The 22926-nt window shown below is 45.3% G+C and overlaps 1 protein-coding gene across 5 annotated transcripts in view; it reads right to left on the bottom strand.

The window, feature by feature from the left end:
* Window positions 1–19916: 19916 nt before the first annotated feature.
* The window catches only part of LOC139417906 (multidrug and toxin extrusion protein 1-like), a 43542-nt gene continuing 40532 nt past the window's right edge, over window positions 19917–22926 (bottom strand). Inside the window, exons 17-18 of one of the 5 annotated variants that reach the window (XR_011635249.1) lie at window positions 21145–22752; window positions 19917–21035 (exon numbers count right to left, since the gene is read on the bottom strand). Coding sequence is in view for 1 of the 5 variants with exons in the window: in XM_071166892.1 (XP_071022993.1) it covers window positions 22502–22752 (251 nt within the window). In the remaining 4 variants the exon portion in view is untranslated. Of the gene's footprint in view, window positions 22753–22926 lie in introns of all 5 variants that reach the window. The other 4 variants (XR_011635251.1, XR_011635252.1, XR_011635250.1 and 1 more) reach the window with 4 other exon arrangements.

Here is a 22926-nt window from a genome sequence, read left to right as displayed (position 1 = left end):
GTCCCTAAGGTGTTGTCCCTAAAGGTGTTGTTAGAGCTGTCCCTAAAGGTGTTGTTAGAGCTGCCCCTAAAGGTGTTGTTAGAGCTGTCCCTAAAGGTGTTGTCCATAAAGGTGTTGTTAGAGCTGTCCCTAAAGGTGTTGTTAGAGCTGTCACTAAAGGTGTTGTCCCTAAAGGTGTTGTTAGAGCTGTCCCTAAAGGTGTTGTTAGAGCTGTCCCTAAAGGTGTTGTTAGAGCTGCCCCTAAAGGTGTTGTTAGAGCTGTCCCTAAAGGTGTTGTCCATAAAGGTGTTGTTAGAGCTGTCCCTAAAGGTGTTGTTAGAGCTGTCACTAAAGGTGTTGTCCCTAAAGGTGTTGTTAGAGCTGTTCCTAAAGGTGTTGTTAGAGCTGTCCCTAAAGGTGTTGTTAGAGTTGTCCCTAAAGGTGTTGGTAGAGCTGTCCCTAAAGGTGTTGTTAGAGCTGTCCCTAAAGGTGTTGCTAGAGCTGTCCATAAAGGTGTTGTTAGAGCTGTCCCTAAAGGTGTTGTTAGAGCTGTCCATAAAGGTGTTGTTGTCCCTAAAGGTGTTGTTAGAGCTGTCCCTAAAGGTCTTGTTAGAGATGTCCCTAAAGTTGTTGTTAGAGCTGTCCCTAAAGGTGTTGTTAGAGTTGTCCCTAAAGGTGTTGTTAGAGCTGTCCCTAAAGGTGTTGTTAGAGCTGTCCCTAACGGTGTTGCTAGAGCTGTCCCTAAAGGTGTTGCTAGAGCTGTCCCTAAAGGTGTTGCTAGAGCTGTCCCTAAAGGTGTTGTTAGAGCTGTCCCTAAAGGTGTTTTTAGAGCTGTCCCTAAAGGTGTTGTCCCTAAAGGTGCCATTAGAGCTGTCCCTAAAGGTGTTGTTAGAGATGTCCCTAAAGGTGTTGTCCCTAAAGGTGTTGTCCCTAAAGGTGTTGTTAGAGCTGTCCCTGAAGGTGTTGTTAATGCTGTCCCTAAAGGTGTTGTTAGAGCTGTCCCTAAAGGTGTTGTTAGAGCTTTTCCCAAAGGTGTTTTTAGAGCTGTCCCTAAAGGCGTTGTTGTCCCTAAAGGTGTTGTCCCTAAAGGTGTTTGTTAGAGCTGTCCCTAAACGTGTTGTTAGAGCTGTCCCTAAAGGTGTGGTCCCTAAAGGTGTTGTTAGAGCTGTCCCTAAAGGTGTTGTCCCTAAAGGTGTTGTTAGAGCTGTCCCTAAAGGTGTTGTTAGAGCTGTCCCTAAGGTGTTGTCCCTAAAGGTGTTGTTAGAGCTGTCCCTAAAGGTGTTGTTAGAGCTGCCCCTAAAGGTGTTGTTAGAGCTGTCCCTAAAGGTGTTGTCCATAAAGGTGTTGTTAGAGCTGTCCCTAAAGGTGTTGTTAGAGCTGTCACTAAAGGTGTTGTCCCTAAAGGTGTTGTTAGAGCTGTCCCTAAAGGTGTTGTTAGAGCTGTCCCTGAAGGTGTTGTTAGAGTTGTCCCTAAAGGTGTTGTTAGAGATGTCCCTAAAGGTGTTGTCCCTAAAGGTGTTGTCCCTAAAGGTGTTGTTAGAGCTGTCCCTGAAGGTGTTGTTAATGCTGTCCCTAAAGGTGTTGTTAGAGCTGTCCCTAAAGGTGTTGTTAGAGCTGTTCCCAAAGGTGTTTTTAGAGCTGTCCCTAAAGGCGTTGTTGTCCCTAAAGGTGTTGTCCCTAAAGGTGTTTGTTAGAGCTGTCCCTAAACGTGTTGTTAGAGCTGTCCCTAAAGGTGTGGTCCCTAAAGGTGTTGTTAGAGCTGTCCCTAAAGGTGTTGTCCCTAAAGGTGTTGTTAGAGCTGTCCCTAAAGGTGTTGTTAGAGCTGTCCCTAAGGTGTTGTCCCTAAAGGTGTTGTTACAGGTGTCCCTAAAGGTGTTGTTAGAGCTGCCCCTAAAGGTGTTGTTAGAGCTGTCCCTAAAGGTGTTGTCCATAAAGGTGTTGTTAGAGCTGTCCCTAAAGGTGTTGTTAGAGCTGTCACTAAAGGTGTTGTCCCTAAAGGTGTTGTTAGAGCTGTCCCTAAAGGTGTTGTTAGAGCTGTCCTTAAAGGTGTTGTTAGAGTTGTCCCTAAAGGTGTTGGTAGAGCTGTCCCTAAAGGTGTTGTTAGAGCTGTCCCTAAAGGTGTTGCTAGAGCTGTCCATAAAGGTGTTGTTATAGCTGTCCCTAAAGGTGTTGTTAGAGCTGTCCATAAAGGTGTTGTTGTCCCTAAAGATGTTGTTAGAGCTGTCCCTAAAGGTGTTGTTAGAGATGCCCCTAAAGTTGTTGTTAGAGCTGTCCCTATAGGTGTTGTTAGAGTTGTCCCTAAAGGTGTTGTTAAAGCTGTCCCTAAAGGTGTTGTTAGAGCTGTCCCTAAAGGTGTTGCTAGAGCTGTCCCTAAAGGTGTTGTTAGAGCTGTTCCCAAAGGTGTTTTTAGAGCTGTGCCTAAAGGCGTTGTTGTCCCTAAAGGTGTTGTCCCTAAAGGTGTTTGTTAGAGCTGTCCCTAAACGTGTTGTTAGAGCTGTCCCTAAAGGTGTGGTCCCTAAAGGTGTTGTTAGAGCTGTCCCTAAAGGCGTTGTTGTCCCTAAAGGTGTTGTCCCTAAAGGTGTTTGTTAGAGCTGTCCCTAAACGTGTTGTTAGAGCTGTCCCTAAAGGTGTGGTCCCTAAAGGTGTTGTTAGAGCTGTCCCTAAAGGTGTTGTCCCTAAAGGTGTTGTTAGAGCTGTCCCTAAAGGTGTTGTTAGAGCTGTCCCTAAGGTGTTGTCCCTAAAGGTGTTGTTAGAGCTGTCCCTAAAGGTGTTGTTAGAGCTGCCCCTAAAGGTGTTGTTAGAGCTGTCCCTAAAGGTGTTGTCCATAAAGGTGTTGTTAGAGCTGTCCCTAAAGGTGTTGTTAGAGCTGTCACTAAAGGTGTTGTCCCTAAAGGTGTTGTTAGAGCTGTCCCTAAAGGTGTTGTTAGAGCTGTCCCTGAAGGTGTTGTTAGAGTTGTCCCTAAAGGTGTTGTTAGAGATGTCCCTAAAGGTGTTGTCCCTAAAGGTGTTGTCCCTAAAGGTGTTGTTAGAGCTGTCCCTGAAGGTGTTGTTAATGCTGTCCCTAAAGGTGTTGTTAGAGCTGTCCCTAAAGGTGTTGTTAGAGCTGTTCCCAAAGGTGTTTTTAGAGCTGTCCCTAAAGGCGTTGTTGTCCCTAAAGGTGTTGTCCCTAAAGGTGTTGTTAGAGCTGTCCCTAAAGGTGTTGTCCATAAAGGTGTTGTTAGAGCTGTCCCTAAAGGTGTTGTTAGAGCTGTCACTAAAGGTGTTGTCCCTAAAGGTGTTGTTAGAGCTGTCCCTAAAGGTGTTGTTAGAGCTGTCCTTAAAGGTGTTGTTAGAGTTGTCCCTAAAGGTGTTGGTAGAGCTGTCCCTAAAGGTGTTGTTAGAGCTGTCCCTAAAGGTGTTGCTAGAGCTGTCCATAAAGGTGTTGTTATAGCTGTCCCTAAAGGTGTTGTTAGAGCTGTCCATAAAGGTGTTGTTGTCCCTAAAGATGTTGTTAGAGCTGTCCCTAAAGGTGTTGTTAGAGATGCCCCTAAAGTTGTTGTTAGAGCTGTCCCTATAGGTGTTGTTAGAGTTGTCCCTAAAGGTGTTGTTAAAGCTGTCCCTAAAGGTGTTGTTAGAGCTGTCCCTAAAGGTGTTGCTAGAGCTGTCCCTAAAGGTGTTGTTAGAGCTGTTCCCAAAGGTGTTTTTAGAGCTGTGCCTAAAGGCGTTGTTGTCCCTAAAGGTGTTGTCCCTAAAGGTGTTTGTTAGAGCTGTCCCTAAACGTGTTGTTAGAGCTGTCCCTAAAGGTGTGGTCCCTAAAGGTGTTGTTAGAGCTGTCCCTAAAGGCGTTGTTGTCCCTAAAGGTGTTGTCCCTAAAGGTGTTTGTTAGAGCTGTCCCTAAACGTGTTGTTAGAGCTGTCCCTAAAGGTGTGGTCCCTAAAGGTGTTGTTAGAGCTGTCCCTAAAGGTGTTGTCCCTAAAGGTGTTGTTAGAGCTGTCCCTAAAGGTGTTGTTAGAGCTGTCCCTAAGGTGTTGTCCCTAAAGGTGTTGTTAGAGCTGTCCCTAAAGGTGTTGTTAGAGCTGCCCCTAAAGGTGTTGTTAGAGCTGTCCCTAAAGGTGTTGTCCATAAAGGTGTTGTTAGAGCTGTCCCTAAAGGTGTTGTTAGAGCTGTCACTAAAGGTGTTGTCCCTAAAGGTGTTGTTAGAGCTGTCCCTAAAGGTGTTGTTAGAGCTGTCCCTGAAGGTGTTGTTAGAGTTGTCCCTAAAGGTGTTGTTAGAGATGTCCCTAAAGGTGTTGTCCCTAAAGGTGTTGTCCCTAAAGGTGTTGTTAGAGCTGTCCCTGAAGGTGTTGTTAATGCTGTCCCTAAAGGTGTTGTTAGAGCTGTCCCTAAAGGTGTTGTTAGAGCTGTTCCCAAAGGTGTTTTTAGAGCTGTCCCTAAAGGCGTTGTTGTCCCTAAAGGTGTTGTCCCTAAAGGTGTTTGTTAGAGCTGTCCCTAAACGTGTTGTTAGAGCTGTCCCTAAAGGTGTGGTCCCTAAAGGTGTTGTTAGAGCTGTCCCTAAAGGTGTTGTCCCTAAAGGTGTTGTTAGAGCTGTCCCTAAAGGTGTTGTTAGAGCTGTCCCTAAGGTGTTGTCCCTAAAGGTGTTGTTAGAGCTGTCCCTAAAGGTGTTGTTAGAGCTGCCCCTAAAGGTGTTGTTAGAGCTGTCCCTAAAGGTGTTGTCCATAAAGGTGTTGTTAGAGCTGTCCCTAAAGGTGTTGTTAGAGCTGTCACTAAAGGTGTTGTCCCTAAAGGTGTTGTTACAGCTGTCCCTAAAGGTGTTGTTAGAGCTGTCCCTAAAGGTGTTGTTAGAGCTGCTCCTAAAGGTGTTGTTAGAGCTGTCCCTAAAGGTGTTGTCCATAAAGGTGTTGTTAGAGCTGTCCCTAAAGGTGTTGTTAGAGCTGTCACTAAAGGTGTTGTCCCTAAAGGTGTTGTTAGAGCTGTTCCTAAAGGTGTTGTTAGAGCTGTCCCTAAAGGTGTTGTTAGAGTTGTCCCTAAAGGTGTTGGTAGAGCTGTCCCTAAAGGTGTTGTTAGAGCTGTCCCTAAAGGTGTTGCTAGAGCTGTCCATAAAGGTGTTGTTAGAGCTGTCCCTAAAGGTGTTGTTAGAGCTGTCCATAAAGGTGTTGTTGTCCCTAAAGGTGTTGTTAGAGCTGTCCCTAAAGGTGTTGTTAGAGATGTCCCTAAAGTTGTTGTTAGAGCTGTCCCTAAAGGTGTTGTTAGAGTTGTCCCTAAAGGTGTTGTTAGAGCTGTCCCTAAAGGTGTTGTTAGAGTTGTCCCTAAAGGTGTTGTTAGAGCTGTCCCTAAAGGTGTTGTTAGAGCTGTCCCTAAAGGTGTTGCTAGAGCTGTCCCTAAAGGTGTTGTTAGAGCTGTCCCTAAAGGTGTTTTTAGAGCTGTCCCTAAAGGTGTTGTCCCTAAAGGTGCCATTAGAGCTGTCCCTAAAGGTGTTGTTAGAGATGTCCCTAAAGGTGTTGTCCCTAAAGGTGTTGTCCCTAAAGGTGTTGTTAGAGCTGTCCCTGAAGGTGTTGTTAATGCTGTCCCTAAAGGTGTTGTTAGAGCTGTCCCTAAAGGTGTTGTTAGAGCTTTTCCCAAAGGTGTTTTTAGAGCTGTCCCTAAAGGCGTTGTTGTCCCTAAAGGTGTTGTCCCTAAAGGTGTTTGTTAGAGCTGTCCCTAAAGGTGTTGTCCCTAAAGGTGTTGTTAGAGCTGTCCCTAAAGGTGTTGTTAGAGCTGTCCCTAAGGTGTTGTCCCTAAAGGTGTTGTTAGAGCTGTCCCTAAAGGTGTTGTTAGAGCTGCCCCTAAAGGTGTTGTTAGAGCTGTCCCTAAAGGTGTTGTCCATAAAGGTGTTGTTAGAGCTGTCCCTAAAGGTGTTGTTAGAGCTGTCACTAAAGGTGTTGTCCCTAAAGGTGTTGTTAGAGCTGTCCCTAAAGGTGTTGTTAGAGCTGTCCCTGAAGGTGTTGTTAGAGTTGTCCCTAAAGGTGTTGTTAGAGATGTCCCTAAAGGTGTTGTCCCTAAAGGTGTTGTCCCTAAAGGTGTTGTTAGAGCTGTCCCTGAAGGTGTTGTTAATGCTGTCCCTAAAGGTGTTGTTAGAGCTGTCCCTAAAGGTGTTGTTAGAGCTGTTCCCAAAGGTGTTTTTAGAGCTGTCCCTAAAGGCGTTGTTGTCCCTAAAGGTGTTGTCCCTAAAGGTGTTTGTTAGAGCTGTCCCTAAACGTGTTGTTAGAGCTGTCCCTAAAGGTGTGGTCCCTAAAGGTGTTGTTAGAGCTGTCCCTAAAGGTGTTGTCCCTAAAGGTGTTGTTAGAGCTGTCCCTAAAGGTGTTGTTAGAGCTGTCCCTAAGGTGTTGTCCCTAAAGGTGTTGTTAGAGCTGTCCCTAAAGTTGTTGTTAGAGCTGTCCCTAAAGGTGTTGTTAGAGCTGTCCCTAAAGGTGTTGTCCATAAAGGTGTTGTTAGAGCTGTCCCTAAAGGTGTTGTTAGAGCTGTCACTAAAGGTGTTGTCCCTAAAGGTGTTGTTAGAGCTGTCCCTAAATGTGTTGTTAGAGCTGTCCCTAAAGGTGTTGTTAGAGTTGTCCCTAAAGGTGTTGGTAGAGCTGTCCCTAAAGGTGTTGTTAGAGCTGTCCCTAAAGGTGTTGCTAGAGCTGTCCATAAAGGTGTTGTTATAGCTGTCCCTAAAGGTGTTGTTAGAGCTGTCCATAAAGGTGTTGTTGTCCCTAAAGATGTTGTTAGAGCTGTCCCTAAAGGTGTTGTTAGAGATGCCCCTAAAGTTGTTGTTAGAGCTGTCCCTAGAGGTGTTGTTAGAGTTGTCCCTAAAGGTGTTGTTAAAGCTGTCCCTAAAGGTGTTGTTAGAGCTGTCCCTAAAGGTGTTGCTAGAGCTGTCCCTAAAGGTGTTGCTAGAGCTGTCCCTAAAGGTGTTGTTAGAGCTGTCCCTAAAGGTGTTTTTAGAGCTGTCCCTAAAGGTGTTGTTGTCCCTAAATGTGTTGTCCCTAAAGGTGTCATTAGAGCTGTCCCTAAAGGTGTTGTTAGAGATGTCCCTAAAGGTGTTATCCCTAAAGGTGTTGTCCCTAAAGGTGTTGTCCCTAAAGGTGTTGTTAGAGCTGTCCCTGAAGGTGTTGTTAATGCTGTCCCTAAAGGTGTTGTTAGAGCTGTCCCTAAAGGTGTTGTTAGAGCTGTTCCCAAAGGTGCTTTTAGAGCTGTCCCTAAAGGCGTTGTTGTCCCTAAAGGTGTTGTTCCTAAAGGTGTTTGTTAGAGCTGTCCCTAAACGTGTTGTTAGAGCTGTCCCTAAAGGTGTGGTCCCTAAAGGTGTTGTTAGAGCTGTCCCTAAAGGTGTTGTCCCTAAAGGTGTTGTTAGAGCTGTCCCTAAAGGTGTTGTTAGAGCTGTCCCTAAGGTGTTGTCCCTAAAGGTGTTGTTAGAGCTGTCCCTAAATGTATTGTTAGAGCTGTTCCTAAAGGTGTTGTTGTCCCTAAAGGTGTTGTCCCTAAAGGTGTTGTTAGAGCTGTCCCTGGAGGTGTTGCTGGAGCTGTCCCTAAAGGTGTTGTTAGAGCTGTCCCTAAAGGTGTTGTCCCTAAAGGTCTTGTTAGAGCTGTCCCTAAAGGTGTTGTTAGAGCTGTCCCTAAAGGTGTTTATAGAGCTGCCCCTAAAGGTGTTGTTAGAGCTGTCCCTAAAGGTGTTGTCCATAAAGGTGTTGTTAGAGCTGTCCCTAAAGGTGTTGTTAGAGCTGTCCCTAAGGTGTTGTCCCTAAAGGTGTTGTTAGAGCTGTCCCTAAAGGTGTTGTTAGAGCTGCCCCTAAAGGTGTTGTTAGAGCTGTCCCTAAAGGTGTTGTCCATAAAGGTGTTGTTAGAGCTGTCCCTAAAGGTGTTGTTAGAGCTGTCACTAAAGGTGTTGTCCCTAAAGGTGTTGTTAGAGCTGTCCCTAAAGGTGTTGTTAGAGCTGTCCCTAAAGGTGTTGTTAGAGTTGTCCCTAAAGTTGTTGTTAGAGATGTCCCTAAAGGTGTTGTCCCTAAAGGTGTTGTCCCTAAAGGTGTTGTTAGAGCTGTCCCTAAAGGTGTTGTCCATAAAGGTGTTGTTAGAGCTGTCCCTAAAGGTGTTGTTAGAGCTGTCACTAAAGGTGTTGTCCCTAAAGGTGTTGTTAGAGCTGTTCCTAAAGGTGTTGTTAGAGCTGTCCCTGAAGGTGTTGTTAGAGTTGTCCCTAAAGGTGTTGTTAGAGATGTCCCTAAAGGTGTTGTCCCTAAAGGTGTTGTCCCTAAAGGTGTTGTTAGAGCTGTCCCTGAAGGTGTTGTTAATGCTGTCCCTAAAGGTGTTGTTAGAGCTGTCCCTAAAGGTGTTGTTAGAGCTGTTCCCAAAGGTGTTTTTAGAGCTGTCCCTAAAGGCGTTGTTGTCCCTAAAGGTGTTGTCCCTAAAGGTGTTTGTTAGAGCTGTCCCTAAACGTGTTGTTAAAGCTGTCCCTAAAGGTGTGGTCCCTAAAGGTGTTGTTAGAGCTGTCCCTAAAGGTGTTGTCCCTAAAGGTGTTGTTAGAGCTGTCCCTAAAGGTGTTGTTAGAGCTGTCCCTAAGGTGTTGTCCCTAAAGGTGTTGTTAGAGCTGTCCCTAAAGGTGTTGTTAGAGCTGCCCCTAAAGGTGTTGTTAGAGCTGTCCCTAAAGGTGTTGTCCATAAAGGTGTTGTTAGAGCTGTCCCTAAAGGTGTTGTTAGAGCTGTCACTAAAGGTGTTGTCCCTAAAGGTGTTGTTAGAGCTGTCCCTAAAGGTGTTGTTAGAGCTGTCCCTAAAGGTGTTGTTAGAGTTGTCCCTAAAGGTGTTGGTAGAGATGTCCCTAAAGGTGTTGTTAGAGCTGTCCCTAAAGGTGTTGCTAGAGCTGTCCATAAAGGTGTTGTTATAGCTGTCCCTAAAGGTGTTGTTAGAGCTGTCCATAAAGGTGTTGTTGTCCCTAAAGATGTTGTTAGAGCTGTCCCTAAAGGTGTTGTTAGAGATGCCCCTAAAGTTGTTGTTAGAGCTGTCCCTAGAGGTGTTGTTAGAGTTGTCCCTAAAGGTGTTGTTAAAGCTGTCCCTAAAGGTGTTGTTAGAGCTGTCCCTAAAGGTGTTGCTAGAGCTGTCCCTAAAGGTGTTGCTAGAGCTGTCCCTAAAGGTGTTGTTAGAGCTGTCCCTAAAGGTGTTTTTAGAGCTGTCCCTAAAGGTGTTGTTGTCCCTAAATGTGTTGTCCCTAAAGGTGTCATTAGAGCTGTCCCTAAAGGTGTTGTTAGAGATGTCCCTAAAGGTGTTATCCCTAAAGGTGTTGTCCCTAAAGGTGTTGTCCCTAAAGGTGTTGTTAGAGCTGTCCCTGAAGGTGTTGTTAATGCTGTCCCTAAAGGTGTTGTTAGAGCTGTCCCTAAAGGTGTTGTTAGAGCTGTTCCCAAAGGTGTTTTTAGAGCTGTCCCTAAAGGCGTTGTTGTCCCTAAAGGTGTTGTCCCTAAAGGTGTTGTTAGAGCTGTCCCTAAAGGTGTTGTTAGAGCTGTCCCTAAAGGTGTTGTTAGAGCTGTCCCTAAGGTGTTGTCCCTAAAGGTGTTGTTAGAGCTGTCCCTAAAGGTGTTGTTAGAGCTGCCCCTAAAGGTGTTGTTAGAGCTGTCCCTAAAGGTGTTGTCCATAAAGGTGTTGTTAGAGCTGTCCCTAAAGGTGTTGTTAGAGCTGTCACTAAAGGTGTTGTCCCTAAAGGTGTTGTTAGAGCTGTCCCTAAAGGTGTTGTTAGAGCTGTCCCTAAAGGTGTTGTTAGAGTTGTCCCTAAAGTTGTTGTTAGAGATGTCCCTAAAGGTGTTGTCCCTAAAGGTGTTGTCCCTAAAGGTGTTGTTAGAGCTGTCCCTAAAGGTGTTGTCCATAAAGGTGTTGTTAGAGCTGTCCCTAAAGGTGTTGTTAGAGCTGTCACTAAAGGTGTTGTCCCTAAAGGTGTTGTTAGAGCCGTCCCTAAAGGTGTTGTTAGAGCTGTCCCTGAAGGTGTTGTTAGAGTTGTCCCTAAAGGTGTTGTTAGAGATGTCCCTAAAGGTGTTGTCCCTAAAGGTGTTGTCCCTAAAGGTGTTGTTAGAGCTGTCCCTGAAGGTGTTGTTAATGCTGTCCCTAAAGGTGTTGTTAGAGCTGTCCCTAAAGGTGTTGTTAGAGCTGTTCCCAAAGGTGTTTTTAGAGCTGTCCCTAAAGGCGTTGTTGTCCCTAAAGGTGTTGTCCCTAAAGGTGTTTGTTAGAGCTGTCCCTAAACGTGTTGTTAGAGCTGTCCCTAAAGGTGTGGTCCCTAAAGGTGTTGTTAGAGCTGTCCCTAAAGGTGTTGTCCCTAAAGGTGTTGTTAGAGCTGTCCCTAAAGGTGTTGTTAGAGCTGTCCCTAAAGGTGTTGCTAGAGCTGTCCCTAAAGGTGTTGTTAGAGCTGTCCCTAAAGGTGTTTTTAGAGCTGTCCCTAAAGTTGTTGTTGTCCCTAAATGTGTTGTCCCTAAAGGTGTCATTAGAGCTGTCCCTAAAGGTGTTGTTAGAGATGTCCCTAAAGGTGTTATCCCTAAAGGTGTTGTCCCTAAAGGTGTTGTCCCTAAAGGTGTTGTTAGAGCTGTCCCTGAAGGTGTTGTTAATGCTGTCCCTAAAGGTGTTGTTAGAGCTGTCCCTAAAGGTGTTGTTAGAGCTGTTCCCAAAGGTGTTTTTAGAGCTGTCCCTAAAGGCGTTGTTGTCCCTAAAGGTGTTGTCCCTAAAGGTGTTGTTAGAGCTGTCCCTAAAGGTGTTGTTAGAGCTGTCCCTAAAGGTGTTGTTAGAGCTGTCCCTAAGGTGTTGTCCCTAAAGGTGTTGTTAGAGCTGTCCCTAAAGGTGTTGTTAGAGCTGCCCCTAAAGGTGTTGTTAGAGCTGTCCCTAAAGGTGTTGTCCATAAAGGTGTTGTTAGAGCTGTCCCTAAAGGTGTTGTTAGAGCTGTCACTAAAGGTGTTGTCCCTAAAGGTGATGTTAGAGCTGTCCCTAAAGGTGTTGTTAGAGCTGTCCCTAAAGGTGTTGTTAGAGTTGTCCCTAAAGTTGTTGTTAGAGATGTCCCTAAAGGTGTTGTCCCTAAAGGTGTTGTCCCTAAAGGTGTTGTTAGAGCTGTCCCTAAAGGTGTTGTCCATAAAGGTGTTGTTAGAGCTGTCCCTAAAGGTGTTGTTAGAGCTGTCACTAAAGGTGTTGTCCCTAAAGGTGTTGTTAGAGCTGTCCCTAAAGGTGTTGTTAGAGCTGTCCCTGAAGGTGTTGTTAGAGTTGTCCCTAAAGGTGTTGTTAGAGATGTCCCTAAAGGTGTTGTCCCTAAAGGTGTTGTCCCTAAAGGTGTTGTTAGAGCTGTCCCTGAAGGTGTTGTTAATGCTGTCCCTAAAGGTGTTGTTAGAGCTGTCCCTAAAGGTGTTGTTAGAGCTGTTCCCAAAGGTGTTTTTAGAGCTGTCCCTAAAGGCGTTGTTGTCCCTAAAGTTGTTGTCCCTAAAGGTGTTTGTTAGAGCTGTCCCTAAACGTGTTGTTAGAGCTGTCCCTAAAGGTGTGGTCCCTAAAGGTGTTGTTAGAGCTGTCCCTAAAGGTGTTGTCCCTAAAGGTGTTGTTAGAGCTGTCCCTAAAGGTGTTGTTAGAGCTGTCCCTAAGGTGTTGTCCCTAAAGGTGTTGTTAGAGCTGTCCCTAAAGGTGTTGTTAGAGCTGCCCCTAAAGGTGTTGTAGAGCTGTCCCTAAAGGTGTTGTCCATAAAGGTGTTGTTAGAGCTGTCCCTAAAGGTGTTGTTAGAGCTGTCACTAAAGGTGTTGTCCCTAAAGGTGTTGTTAGAGCTGTCCCTAAAGGTGTTGTTAGAGCTGTCCCTAAAGGTGTTGTTAGAGCTGTCCCTAAAGGTGTTGTTAGAGTTGTCCCTAAAGGTGTTGTTAGAGATGTCCCTAAAGGTGTTGTTAGAGCTGTCCCTAAAGGTGTTGCTAGAGCTGTCCATAAAGGTGTTGTTATAGCTGTCCCTAAAGGTGTTGTTAGAGCTGTCCATAAAGTTGTTGTCCCTAAAGGTGTTGTCCCTAAAGGTGTTGTTAGAGCTGTCCCTGAAGGTGTTTTTAATGCTGTCCCTAAAGGTGTTGTTAGAGCTGTCCCTAAAGGTGTTGTTAGAGCTGTTCCCAAAGGTGTTTTTAGAGCTGTCCCTAAAGGCGTTGTTGTCCCTAAAGGTGTTGTCCCTAAAGGTGTTGTTAGAGCTGTCCCTAAAGGTGTTGTTAGAGCTGTCCCTAAAGGTGTTGTTAGAGCTGTCCCTAAGGTGTTGTCCCTAAAGGTGTTGTTAGAGCTGTCCCTAAAGGTGTTGTTAGAGCTGCCCCTAAAGGTGTTGTTAGAGCTGTCCCTAAAGGTGTTGTCCATAAAGGTGTTGTTAGAGCTGTCCCTAAAGGTGTTGTTAGAGCTGTCACTAAAGGTGTTGTCCCTAAAGGTGTTGTTAGAGCTGTCCCTAAAGGTGTTGCTAGAGCTGTCCCTAAAGGTGTTGTTAGAGCTGTCCCTAAAGGTGTTTTTAGAGCTGTCCCTAAAGTTGTTGTTGTCCCTAAATGTGTTGTCCCTAAAGGTGTCATTAGAGCTGTCCCTAAAGGTGTTGTTAGAGATGTCCCTAAAGGTGTTATCCCTAAAGGTGTTGTCCCTAAAGGTGTTGTCCCTAAAGGTGTTGTTAGAGCTGTCCCTGAAGGTGTTGTTAATGCTGTCCCTAAAGGTGTTGTTAGAGCTGTCCCTAAAGGTGTTGTTAGAGCTGTCCCTAAAGGTGTTGTTAGAGCTGTCCCTAAAGGTGTTGCTAGAGCTGTCCCTAAAGGTGTTGTTAGAGCTGTCCCTAAAGGTGTTTTTAGAGCTGTCCCTAAAGTTGTTGTTGTCCCTAAATGTGTTGTCCCTAAAGGTGTCATTAGAGCTGTCCCTAAAGGTGTTGTTAGAGATGTCCCTAAAGGTGTTATCCCTAAAGGTGTTGTCCCTAAAGGTGTTGTCCCTAAAGGTGTTGTTAGAGCTGTCCCTGAAGGTGTTGTTAATGCTGTCCCTAAAGGTGTTGTTAGAGCTGTCCCTAAAGGTGTTGTTAGAGCTGTTCCCAAAGGTGTTTTTAGAGCTGTCCCTAAAGGCGTTGTTGTCCCTAAAGGTGTTGTCCCTAAAGGTGTTGTTAGAGCTGTCCCTAAAGGTGTTGTTAGAGCTGTCCCTAAAGGTGTTGTTAGAGCTGTCCCTAAGGTGTTGTCCCTAAAGGTGTTGTTAGAGCTGTCCCTAAAGGTGTTGTTAGAGCTGCCCCTAAAGGTGTTGTTAGAGCTGTCCCTAAAGGTGTTGTCCATAAAGGTGTTGTTAGAGCTGTCCCTAAAGGTGTTGTTAGAGCTGTCACTAAAGGTGTTGTCCCTAAAGGTGATGTTAGAGCTGTCCCTAAAGGTGTTGTTAGAGCTGTCCCTAAAGGTGTTGTTAGAGTTGTCCCTAAAGTTGTTGTTAGAGATGTCCCTAAAGGTGTTGTCCCTAAAGGTGTTGTCCCTAAAGGTGTTGTTAGAGCTGTCCCTAAAGGTGTTGTCCATAAAGGTGTTGTTAGAGCTGTCCCTAAAGGTGTTGTTAGAGCTGTCACTAAAGGTGTTGTCCCTAAAGGTGTTGTTAGAGCTGTCCCTAAAGGTGTTGTTAGAGCTGTCCCTGAAGGTGTTGTTAGAGTTGTCCCTAAAGGTGTTGTTAGAGATGTCCCTAAAGGTGTTGTCCCTAAAGGTGTTGTCCCTAAAGGTGTTGTTAGAGCTGTCCCTGAAGGTGTTGTTAATGCTGTCCCTAAAGGTGTTGTTAGAGCTGTCCCTAAAGGTGTTGTTAGAGCTGTTCCCAAAGGTGTTTTTAGAGCTGTCCCTAAAGGCGTTGTTGTCCCTAAAGGTGTTGTCCCTAAAGGTGTTTGTTAGAGCTGTCCCTAAACGTGTTGTTAGAGCTGTCCCTAAAGGTGTGGTCCCTAAAGGTGTTGTTAGAGCTGTCCCTAAAGGTGTTGTCCCTAAAGGTGTTGTTAGAGCTGTCCCTAAAGGTGTTGTTAGAGCTGTCCCTAAGGTGTTGTCCCTAAAGGTGTTGTTAGAGCTGTCCCTAAAGGTGTTGTTAGAGCTGCCCCTAAAGGTGTTGTAGAGCTGTCCCTAAAGGTGTTGTCCATAAAGGTGTTGTTAGAGCTGTCCCTAAAGGTGTTGTTAGAGCTGTCACTAAAGGTGTTGTCCCTAAAGGTGTTGTTAGAGCTGTCCCTAAAGGTGTTGTTAGAGCTGTCCCTAAAGGTGTTGTTAGAGCTGTCCCTAAAGGTGTTGTTAGAGTTGTCCCTAAAGGTGTTGTTAGAGATGTCCCTAAAGGTGTTGCTAGAGCTGTCCATAAAGGTGTTGTTATAGCTGTCCCTAAAGGTGTTGTTAGAGCTGTCCATAAAGGTGTTGTTGTCCCTAAAGATGTTGTTAGAGCTGTCCCTAAAGGTGTTGTTAGAGCTGTTCCCAAAGGTGTTTTTAGAGCTGTCCCTAAAGGCGTTGTTGTCCCTAAAGGTGTTGTCCCTAAAGGTGTTTGTTAGAGCTGTCCCTAAACGTGTTGTTAGAGCTGTCCCTAAAGGTGTGGTCCCTAAAGGTGTTGTTAGAGCTGTCCCTAAAGGTGTTGTCCCTAAAGGTGTTGTTAGAGCTGTCCCTAAAGGTGTTGTTAGAGCTGTCCCTAAGGTGTTGTCCCTAAAGGTGTTGTTAGAGCTGTCCCTAAAGGTGTTGTTAGAGCTGCCCCTAAAGGTGTTGTAGAGCTGTCCCTAAAGGTGTTGTCCATAAAGGTGTTGTTAGAGCTGTCCCTAAAGGTGTTGTTAGAGCTGTCACTAAAGGTGTTGTCCCTAAAGGTGTTGTTAGAGCTGTCCCTAAAGGTGTTGTTAGAGCTGTCCCTAAAGGTGTTGTTAGAGCTGTCCCTAAAGGTGTTGTTAGAGTTGTCCCTAAAGGTGTTGTTAGAGATGTCCCTAAAGGTGTTGTTAGAGGTGTCCCTAAAGGTGTTGCTAGAGCTGTCCATAAAGGTGTTGTTATAGCTGTCCCTAAAGGTGTTGTTAGAGCTGTCCATAAAGTTGTTGTCCCTAAAGGTGTTGTCCCTAAAGGTGTTGTTAGAGCTGTCCCTGAAGGTGTTGTTAATGCTGTCCCTAAAGGTGTTGTTAGAGCTGTTCCCAAAGGTGTTTTTAGAGCTGTCCCTAAAGGCGTTGTTGTCCCTAAAGGTGTTGTCCCTAAAGGTGTTGTTAGAGCTGTCCCTAAAGGTGTTGTTAGAGCTGTCCCTAAAGGTGTTGTTAGAGCTGTCCCTAAGGTGTTGTCCCTAAAGGTGTTGTTAGAGCTGTCCCTAAAGGTGTTGTTAGAGCTGCCCCTAAAGGTGTTGTTAGAGATGTCCCTAAAGGTGTTGTCCCTAAAGGTGTTGTCCCTAAAGGTGTTGTTAGAGCTGTCCCTAAAGGTGTTGTCCATAAAGGTGTTGTTAGAGCTGTCCCTAAAGGTGTTGTTAGAGCTGTCACTAAAGGTGTTGTCCCTAAAGGTGTTGTTAGAGCTGTCCCTAAAGGTGTTGTTAGAGCTGTCCCTGAAGGTGTTGTTAGAGTTGTCCCTAAAGGTGTTGTTAGAGATGTCCCTAAAGGTGTTGTCCCTAAAGGTGTTGTCCCTAAAGGTGTTGTTAGAGCTGTCCCTGAAGGTGTTGTTAATGCTGTCCCTAAAGGTGTTGTTAGAGCTGTCCCTAAAGGTGTTGTTAGAGCTGTTCCCAAAGGTGTTTTTAGAGCTGTCCCTAAAGGCGTTGTTGTCCCTAAAGGTGTTGTCCCTAAAGGTGTTTGTTAGAGCTGTCCCTAAACGTGTTGTTAGAGCTGTCCCTAAAGGTGTGGTCCCTAAAGGTGTTTTTAGAGCTGTCCCTAAAGGTGTTGTCCCTAAAGGTGTTGTTAGAGCTGTCCCTAAAGGTGTTGTTAGAGCTGTCCCTAAGGTGTTGTCCCTAAAGGTGTTGTTAGAGCTGTCCCTAAAGGTGTTGTTAGAGCTGCCCCTAAAGGTGTTGTAGAGCTGTCCCTAAAGGTGTTGTCCATAAAGGTGTTGTTAGAGCTGTCCCTAAAGGTGTTGTTAGAGCTGTCACTAAAGGTGTTGTCCCTAAAGGTGTTGTTAGAGCTGTCCCTAAAGGTGTTGTTAGAGCTGTCCCTAAAGGTGTTGTTAGAGCTGTCCCTAAAGGTGTTGTTAGAGTTGTCCCTAAAGGTGTTGGTAGAGATGTCCCTAAAGGTGTTGTTAGAGCTGTCCCTAAAGGTGCTGCTAGAGCTGTCCATAAAGGTGTTGTTATAGCTGTCCCTAAAGGTGTTGTTAGAGCTGTCCATAAAGGTGTTGTTGTCCCTAAAGATGTTGTTAGAGCTGTCCCTAAAGGTGTTGTTAAAGCTGTCCCTAAAGGTGTTGTTAGAGCTGTCCCTAAAGGTGTTGCTAGAGCTGTCCCTAAAGGTGTTGCTAGAGCTGTCCCTAAAGGTGTTGTTAGAGCTGTCCCTAAAGGTGTTTTTAGAGCTGTCCCTAAAGGTGTTGTTGTCCCTAAATGTGTTGTCCCTAAAGGTGTCATTAGAGCTGTCCCTAAAGGTGTTGTTAGAGATGTCCCTAAAGGTGTTATCCCTAAAGGTGTTGTCCCTAAAGGTGTTGTCCCTAAAGGTGTTGTTAGAGCTGTCCCTGAAGGTGTTGTTAATGCTGTCCCTAAAGGTGTTGTTAGAGCTGTCCCTAAAGGTGTTGTTAGAGCTGTTCCCAAAGGTGTTTTTAGAGCTGTCCCTAAAGGCGTTGTTGTCCCTAAAGGTGTTGTTCCTAAAGGTGTTTGTTAGAGCTGTCCCTAAACGTGTTGTTAGAGCTGTCCCTAAAGGTGTGGTCCCTAAAGGTGTTGTTAGAGCTGTCCCTAAATGTATTGTTAGAGCTGTTCCTAAAGGTGTTGTTGTCCCTAAAGGTGTTGTCCCTAAAGGTGTTGTTAGAGCTGTCCCTGGAGGTGTTGCTGGAGCTGTCCCTAAAGGTGTTGTTAGAGCTGTCCCTAAAGGTGTTGTCCCTAAAGGTCTTGTTAGAGCTGTCCCTAAAGGTGTTGTTAGAGCTGTCCCTAAAGGTGTTTATAGAGCTGCCCCTAAAGGTGTTGTCCCTAAAGGTGTTGTTAGAGCTGTCCCTAAAGGTGTTTTTAGAGCTGTCCCTAAAGGTGTTGTCCCTAAAGGTGTCATTAGAGCTGTCCCTAAAGGTGTTGTTAGAGATGTCCCTAAAGGTGTTGTCCCTAAAGGTGTTGTCCCTAAAGGTGTTGTTAGAGCTGTCCCTGAAGGTGTTGTTAATGCTGTCCCTAAAGGTGTTGTAGAGCTGTCCCTAAAGGTGTTGTTAGAGCTGTTCCCAAAGGTGTTTTTAGAGCTGTCCCTAAAGGCGTTGTTGTCCCTAAAGGTGTTGTCCCTAAAGGTGTTTGTTATAGCTGTCCCTAAACGTGTTGTTAGAGCTGTCGCTAAAGGTGTGGTCCCTAAAAGTGTTGTTAGAGCTGTCCCTAAAGGTGTTGTCCCTAAAGGTGTTGTTAGAGCTGTCCCTAAAGGTGTTGTTAGAGCTGTCCCTAAGGTGTTGTCCCTAAAGGTGTTGTTAGAGCTGTCCCTAAAGGTGTTGTTAGAGCTGCCCCTAAAGGTGTTGTCCATAAAGGTGTTGTTAGAGCTGTCCCTAAAGGTGTTGTTAGAGCTGTCACTAAAGGTGTTGTCCCTAAAGGTGTTGTTAGAGCTGTCCCTAAAGGTGTTGTTAGAGCTGTCCCTAAAGGTGTTGTTAGAGTTGTCCCTAAAGTTGTTGTTAGAGATGTCCCTAAAGGTGTTGTCCCTAAAGGTGTTGTCCCTAAAGGTGTTGTTAGAGCTGTCCCTGAAGGTGTTGTTAATGCTGTCCCTAAAGGTGTTGTTAGAGCTGTCCCTAAAGGTGTTGTTAGAGCTGTCCCTAAGGTGTTGTCCCTAAAGGTGTTGTTAGAGCTGTCCCTAAAGGTGTTGTTAGAGCTGCCCCTAAAGGTGTTGTTAGAGCTGTCCCTAAAGGTGTTGTCCATAAAGGTGTTGTTAGAGCTGTCCCTAAAGGTGTTGTTAGAGCTGTCCCTAAAGGTGTTGCTAGAGCTGTCCATAAAGGTGTTGTTAGAGCTGTCCCTAAAGGTGTTGTTAGAGCTGTCCATAAAGGTGTTGTTGTCCCTAAAGGTGTTGTTAGAGCTGTCCCTAAAGGTGTTGTTAGAGTTGTCCCTAAAGGTGTTGTTAGAGCTGTCCCTAAAGGTGTTGTTAGAGCTGTCCCTAAAGGTGTTGCTAGAGCTGTCCCTAAAGGTGTTGTTAGAGCTGTCCCTAAAGGTGTCATTAGAGCTGTCCCTAAAGGTGTTGTTAGAGATGTCCCTAAAGGTGTTATCCCTAAAGGTGTTGTCCCTAAAGGTGTTGTCCCTAAAGGTGTTGTTAGAGCTGTCCCTGAAGGTGTTGTTAATGCTGTCCCTAAAGGTGTTGTTAGAGCTGTTCCCAAAGGTGTTTTTAGAGCTGTCCCTAAAGGCGTTGTTGTCCCTAAAGGTGTTGTCCCTAAAGGTGTTTGTTAGAGCTGTCCCTAAACGTGTTGTTAGAGCTGTCCCTAAAGGTGTGGTCCCTAAAGGTGTTGTTAGAGCTGTCCCTAAAGGTGTTGTCCCTAAAGGTGTTGTTAGAGCTGTCCCTAAAGGTGTTGTTAGAGCTGTCCCTAAGGTGTTGTCCCTAAAGGTGTTGTTAGAGCTGTCCCTAAATGTATTGTTAGAGCTGTTCCTAAAGGTGTTGTTGTCCCTAAAGGTGTTGTCCCTAAAGGTGTTGTTAGAGCTGTCCCTGAAGGTGTTGCTGGAGCTGTCCCTAAAGGTGTTGTTAGAGCTGTCCCTGAAGGTGTTGTCCCTAAAGGTCTTGTTAGAGCTGTCCCTAAAAGGTGTTGTTAGAGCTGTCCCTAAAGGTGTTGTTAGAGCTGCCCCTAAAGGTGTTGTCCCTAAAGGTGTTGTTAGAGCTGTCCCTAAAGGTGTTGTCCCTAAAGGTGTTGTGAGACCTGTCCCTGAAGGTGTTGTTAGAGCTGTCCCTAAAGGTGTTGTCCCTAAAGGTGTTGTTAGAGCTGTCTCTAAAGGTGTTGTTAGAGCTGTCCCTAAAGGTGTTGTTGTCCCTAAAGGTGTTGTCCCTAAAGGTGTTGTTAGAGCTGTCCCTGAAGGTGTTGTTAGAGCTGCCCCTAAAGGTGTTGTCCCTAAAGGTGTTGTTAGAGCTGTCCCTAAAGGTGTTGTCCCTAAAGGTGTTGTGAGACCTGTCCCTGAAGGTGTTGTTAGAGCTGTCCCTAAAGGTGTTGTCCCTAAAGGTGTTGTTAGAGCTGTCTCTAAAGGTGTTGTTAGAGCTGTCCCTAAAGGTGTTGTTGTCCCTAAAGGTGTTGTCCCTAAAGGTGTTGTTAGAGCTGTCCCTGAAGGTGTTGTTAGAGATGTCCCTAAAGGTGTTGTTAGAGCTGTCCCTAAAGGAGTTGTTAGAGCTGCCCCTAAAGGTGTTGTTAGAGCTGCCCCTAAAGGTGTTGTCCCTAAAGGTGTTGTTAGAGCTGTCCCTAAAGGTGTTGTCCCTAAAGGTGTTGTTAGAGCTGTCCCTAAAGGTGTTATAGGACTTGTGTCCTATAAACCCATGCTAGGGACTTGTGTCCTATAAACCCATGCTAGGGACTAGCATCCTATAAACCCATTCTAGGGACTAGCATCCTATAAACCCATTCTAGGGACTAGCATCCTGTAAACCCATTTTAGGGACTAGCATCCTATAAACCCATGCTAGGGACTAGCGTCCTATAAACCCATGCTAGGGACTAGCATCCTATAAACCAATGCTAGTGACTAGCATCCTATAAACCCATGCTAGGGACTAGCGTCCTATAAACCCATGCTAGGGACTAGCATCCTATAAACCAATGCTAGGGACTAGCATCCTATAAACCAATGCTAGTGACTAGCATCCTATAAACCCATGCTAGGGACTAGCGTCCTATAAACCCATGCTAGGGACTAGCGTCCTATAAACCCATGCTAGGGACATCAGCCAGTGAAACAAGAAGAGCACAGCACAGTTTATGCAGATTTAATTTAATGATGACAGAACGTGAAAAGCAGAATAGGGAACCAGCTCCACTTCAAAACACAACAGACTTGTTGTTATTAGTAGCCACCAGAAAAACATCTCCTTAAAAAAGAGCTTTGTTACCGAACACACATCTCCTTATCTAATTAAGAGCATTGTTTCCACGACCTTCTCAAGTCAGTGGAAGCCATTCCGACATGCCCTGCAATGCTAACAGTGTTAATAACCTTCAAGGGATGACCAACCCTGAACCTGTTCCCAGTGGGCAAAACTGGTCAGGTTGTATACCGGTTGTAGGAAGTTTCCTTAACGTCTTTTTACCAACCAGGAAAATACTGTCTGTAATCTGATAACAACCAAAATGAAAGGTCCTTCCCATCCTGATCTTGTCAAGATATGTCTAACTGGTAACAGAGACCAGGGTTGTCATCTGGCTATACAAATTCTTATCCAGTTAATAACCAGTAAATTACATTATTAAGACGACATAATGTGCCAAATGTTGCCTTCTGGGTTAGTGATCATTCCCTTCTATTGTCCATGATTAAATGTCCACAGCAGGGAACCCTTTGGGTCATACAGTAACTCCTGTATGGCTGTGTGAGTACCATCTTTGGTTTAAATACATATGGCTCATGTATATGTGGTTGACTGTAACCTCCTGTACTGTATATGTATATTTGGGTCATACAGTAACTCCTGTATGGCTGTGTGAGTACCATATTTGGTTTAAATACATATGGCTCGTGTACTGTATATGTGGTTGACTAATCTCCTGTACTGTATATGTGGTTGACTGTAACCTCCTGTATATGTGGTTGTGAGTAACCTCCTGTATATGTGGCTGTGGGCAACCTCCTGTACTGTATATGTGGCTGTGGGTAACCTCCTGTATTGTAAATCTGACTGTAGTAACCTCCTGTATAGTATATGTGGCTGTGGGTAACCTCCTGTATTGTATATGTGGCTGTGGTAACCTCCTGCACTGTATGTGTGGCTGTGGGTAATCTCCTGTACTATGGGTAACCTCCTGTACTATATATGTGGCTGTGGGTAACCTCCTGTACTGTGGGTAACCTCCTGTACTGCATATGTGGTTGACTGTAATCTCCTGTATATGTGGTTGTGGGTAACCTCCTGTACTGTGTATGTGGTTGACTGTAACCTCCTGTATATGTGGTTGACTGTAACCTCCTGTATATGTGGTTGTGAGTAACCTCCTGTACTGTATATGTGGTTGTGAGTAACCTCCTGTATATGTGGCTGTGGGTAACCTCCTGTACTGTATATGTGGCTGTGGGTAACCTCCTGTACTGTATATGTGGCTGTGGGTAACCTCCTGTATTGTAAATGTGACTGTAGTAACCTCCTGTATTGTATATGTGGCTGTGGGCAACCTCCTGTATTGTATATGTGGCTGTGGTAACCTCCTGCACTGTATGTGTGGCTGTGTGTAATCTCCTGTACTATGGGAACCTCCTGCACTGTATATGTGGCTGTGGGTAACCTCCTGTACTGTGGGTAACCTCCTGTACTGCATATGTGGCTGTGGGTAACCTCCTGTACTGTATATCTGGGTGTGGGAAAGCTCCTGTACTATATATGTGGCTGTGGGTAACCTCCTGTACAATGGGTAACCTCCTGTACTGCATATGTGGCTGTGGGTAACCTCCTGTACTGTGGGAAACCTCCTGTACTGTATATGTGGCTGTGGTAACCTCCTGTACTGTGGGAAACCTCCTGTACTGTATTTGTCGCTGTGAGTAACCTCCTGTACTGTATATCTGGCTGTGGGTAACCTCCTGTACTGTACATGTGGCTGTGAGTAACCTCCTGTACTGTATATGTGGCTGTGGGTAATCTCCTGCACTGTATATGTGGCTGTGGTAACCTCTTGTATTGAATATGTGGCTGTGGTAACCTCCTGTACTGTATATGTGGCTGTTGGTAAACTCCTGTACTGTGGGGAACCTCCTGTACTGTATATGTGGCTGTGGGTAACCTCCTGTACTGTATATGTGGTTGTGTGTAGCCTCCTGTACTGTATATGTGGTTGTGTGTAACCTCCTGTATATGTGGTTGACTGTAACCCCCTGTACAGTATATGTGGTTGAGTGTAATCTCCTGTATATGTGGTTGAGGGTATCCTCCTGTACTGTATATGTGGTTGACTGTAAACTCCTGTATATGTGTTTGACTGTAACCTCCCGTATATGTGGTTGTGAGTAACCTCCTGTACTGTATATGTGGCTGTGGGTAACCTCCTGTATTGTATATGTGGCTGTGGTAAACTCCTGTACTGCATATGTGGCTGTGGTAACCTCCTGTACTGTATATGTGGCTGTGGTAACCTCCTGTACTGTATATGTGGCTGTGGTAACCTCCTGTACTGTATATGTGGCTGTGGTAACCTACTGTACTGCATATGTGGCTGTATAACCTCCTGTACTGCATATGTGGCTGTATAACCTCCTGTACTGTATATGTGGCTGTGGTAACCTCCTGTACTGTATATGTGGCTGTAGTAACCTCCTGTACTGTATATGTGGCTGTGGGTAATCTCTTTGGCTCAGTTTATCCGAGCAGCAGGCTGGTGAGCAGTTCACTGAGGATGATTCCAGCGGTGAGGATGAGGAACATGAGGATGACAACTAGCCCACGACGAAGCACCAGCTGTCTGACAGTCAACCTCACCGTACTGACCACCGGCCCCGCCTCAGCCTCTAACTCCCCCCCGCCTTCCCCCCTGTCCCCACCCAGCCCCTCCACGTCCGTCTTTCCCTCCCCAGGACTCTCGTCGCTGGGTGGGACCGCCTCCGACCAGCCTAGAGGGTTACACACCATGTAAAGTTACACACCATGTAAAGACATAGGGCTGCTGTAAAAAAAACAAGCATGGCAAAGCTTTCAGAGCTCTATATGTCAAGTGTCATACTGTATATGTAATCATGGAACTTGGAATATATGGAACCGTGGGATTTAGAATATATGGAACTGTG

The sequence above is a fragment of the Oncorhynchus clarkii genome, chromosome 10 (genome assembly GCF_045791955.1).
Source record: "Oncorhynchus clarkii lewisi isolate Uvic-CL-2024 chromosome 10, UVic_Ocla_1.0, whole genome shotgun sequence".
Classification (NCBI taxonomy): Eukaryota; Metazoa; Chordata; class Actinopteri; order Salmoniformes; family Salmonidae; genus Oncorhynchus; species Oncorhynchus clarkii.
The sequence above is the reverse complement of the archived record's forward strand: the minus strand, read 5'-3'. Positions and strand labels throughout refer to the sequence as shown.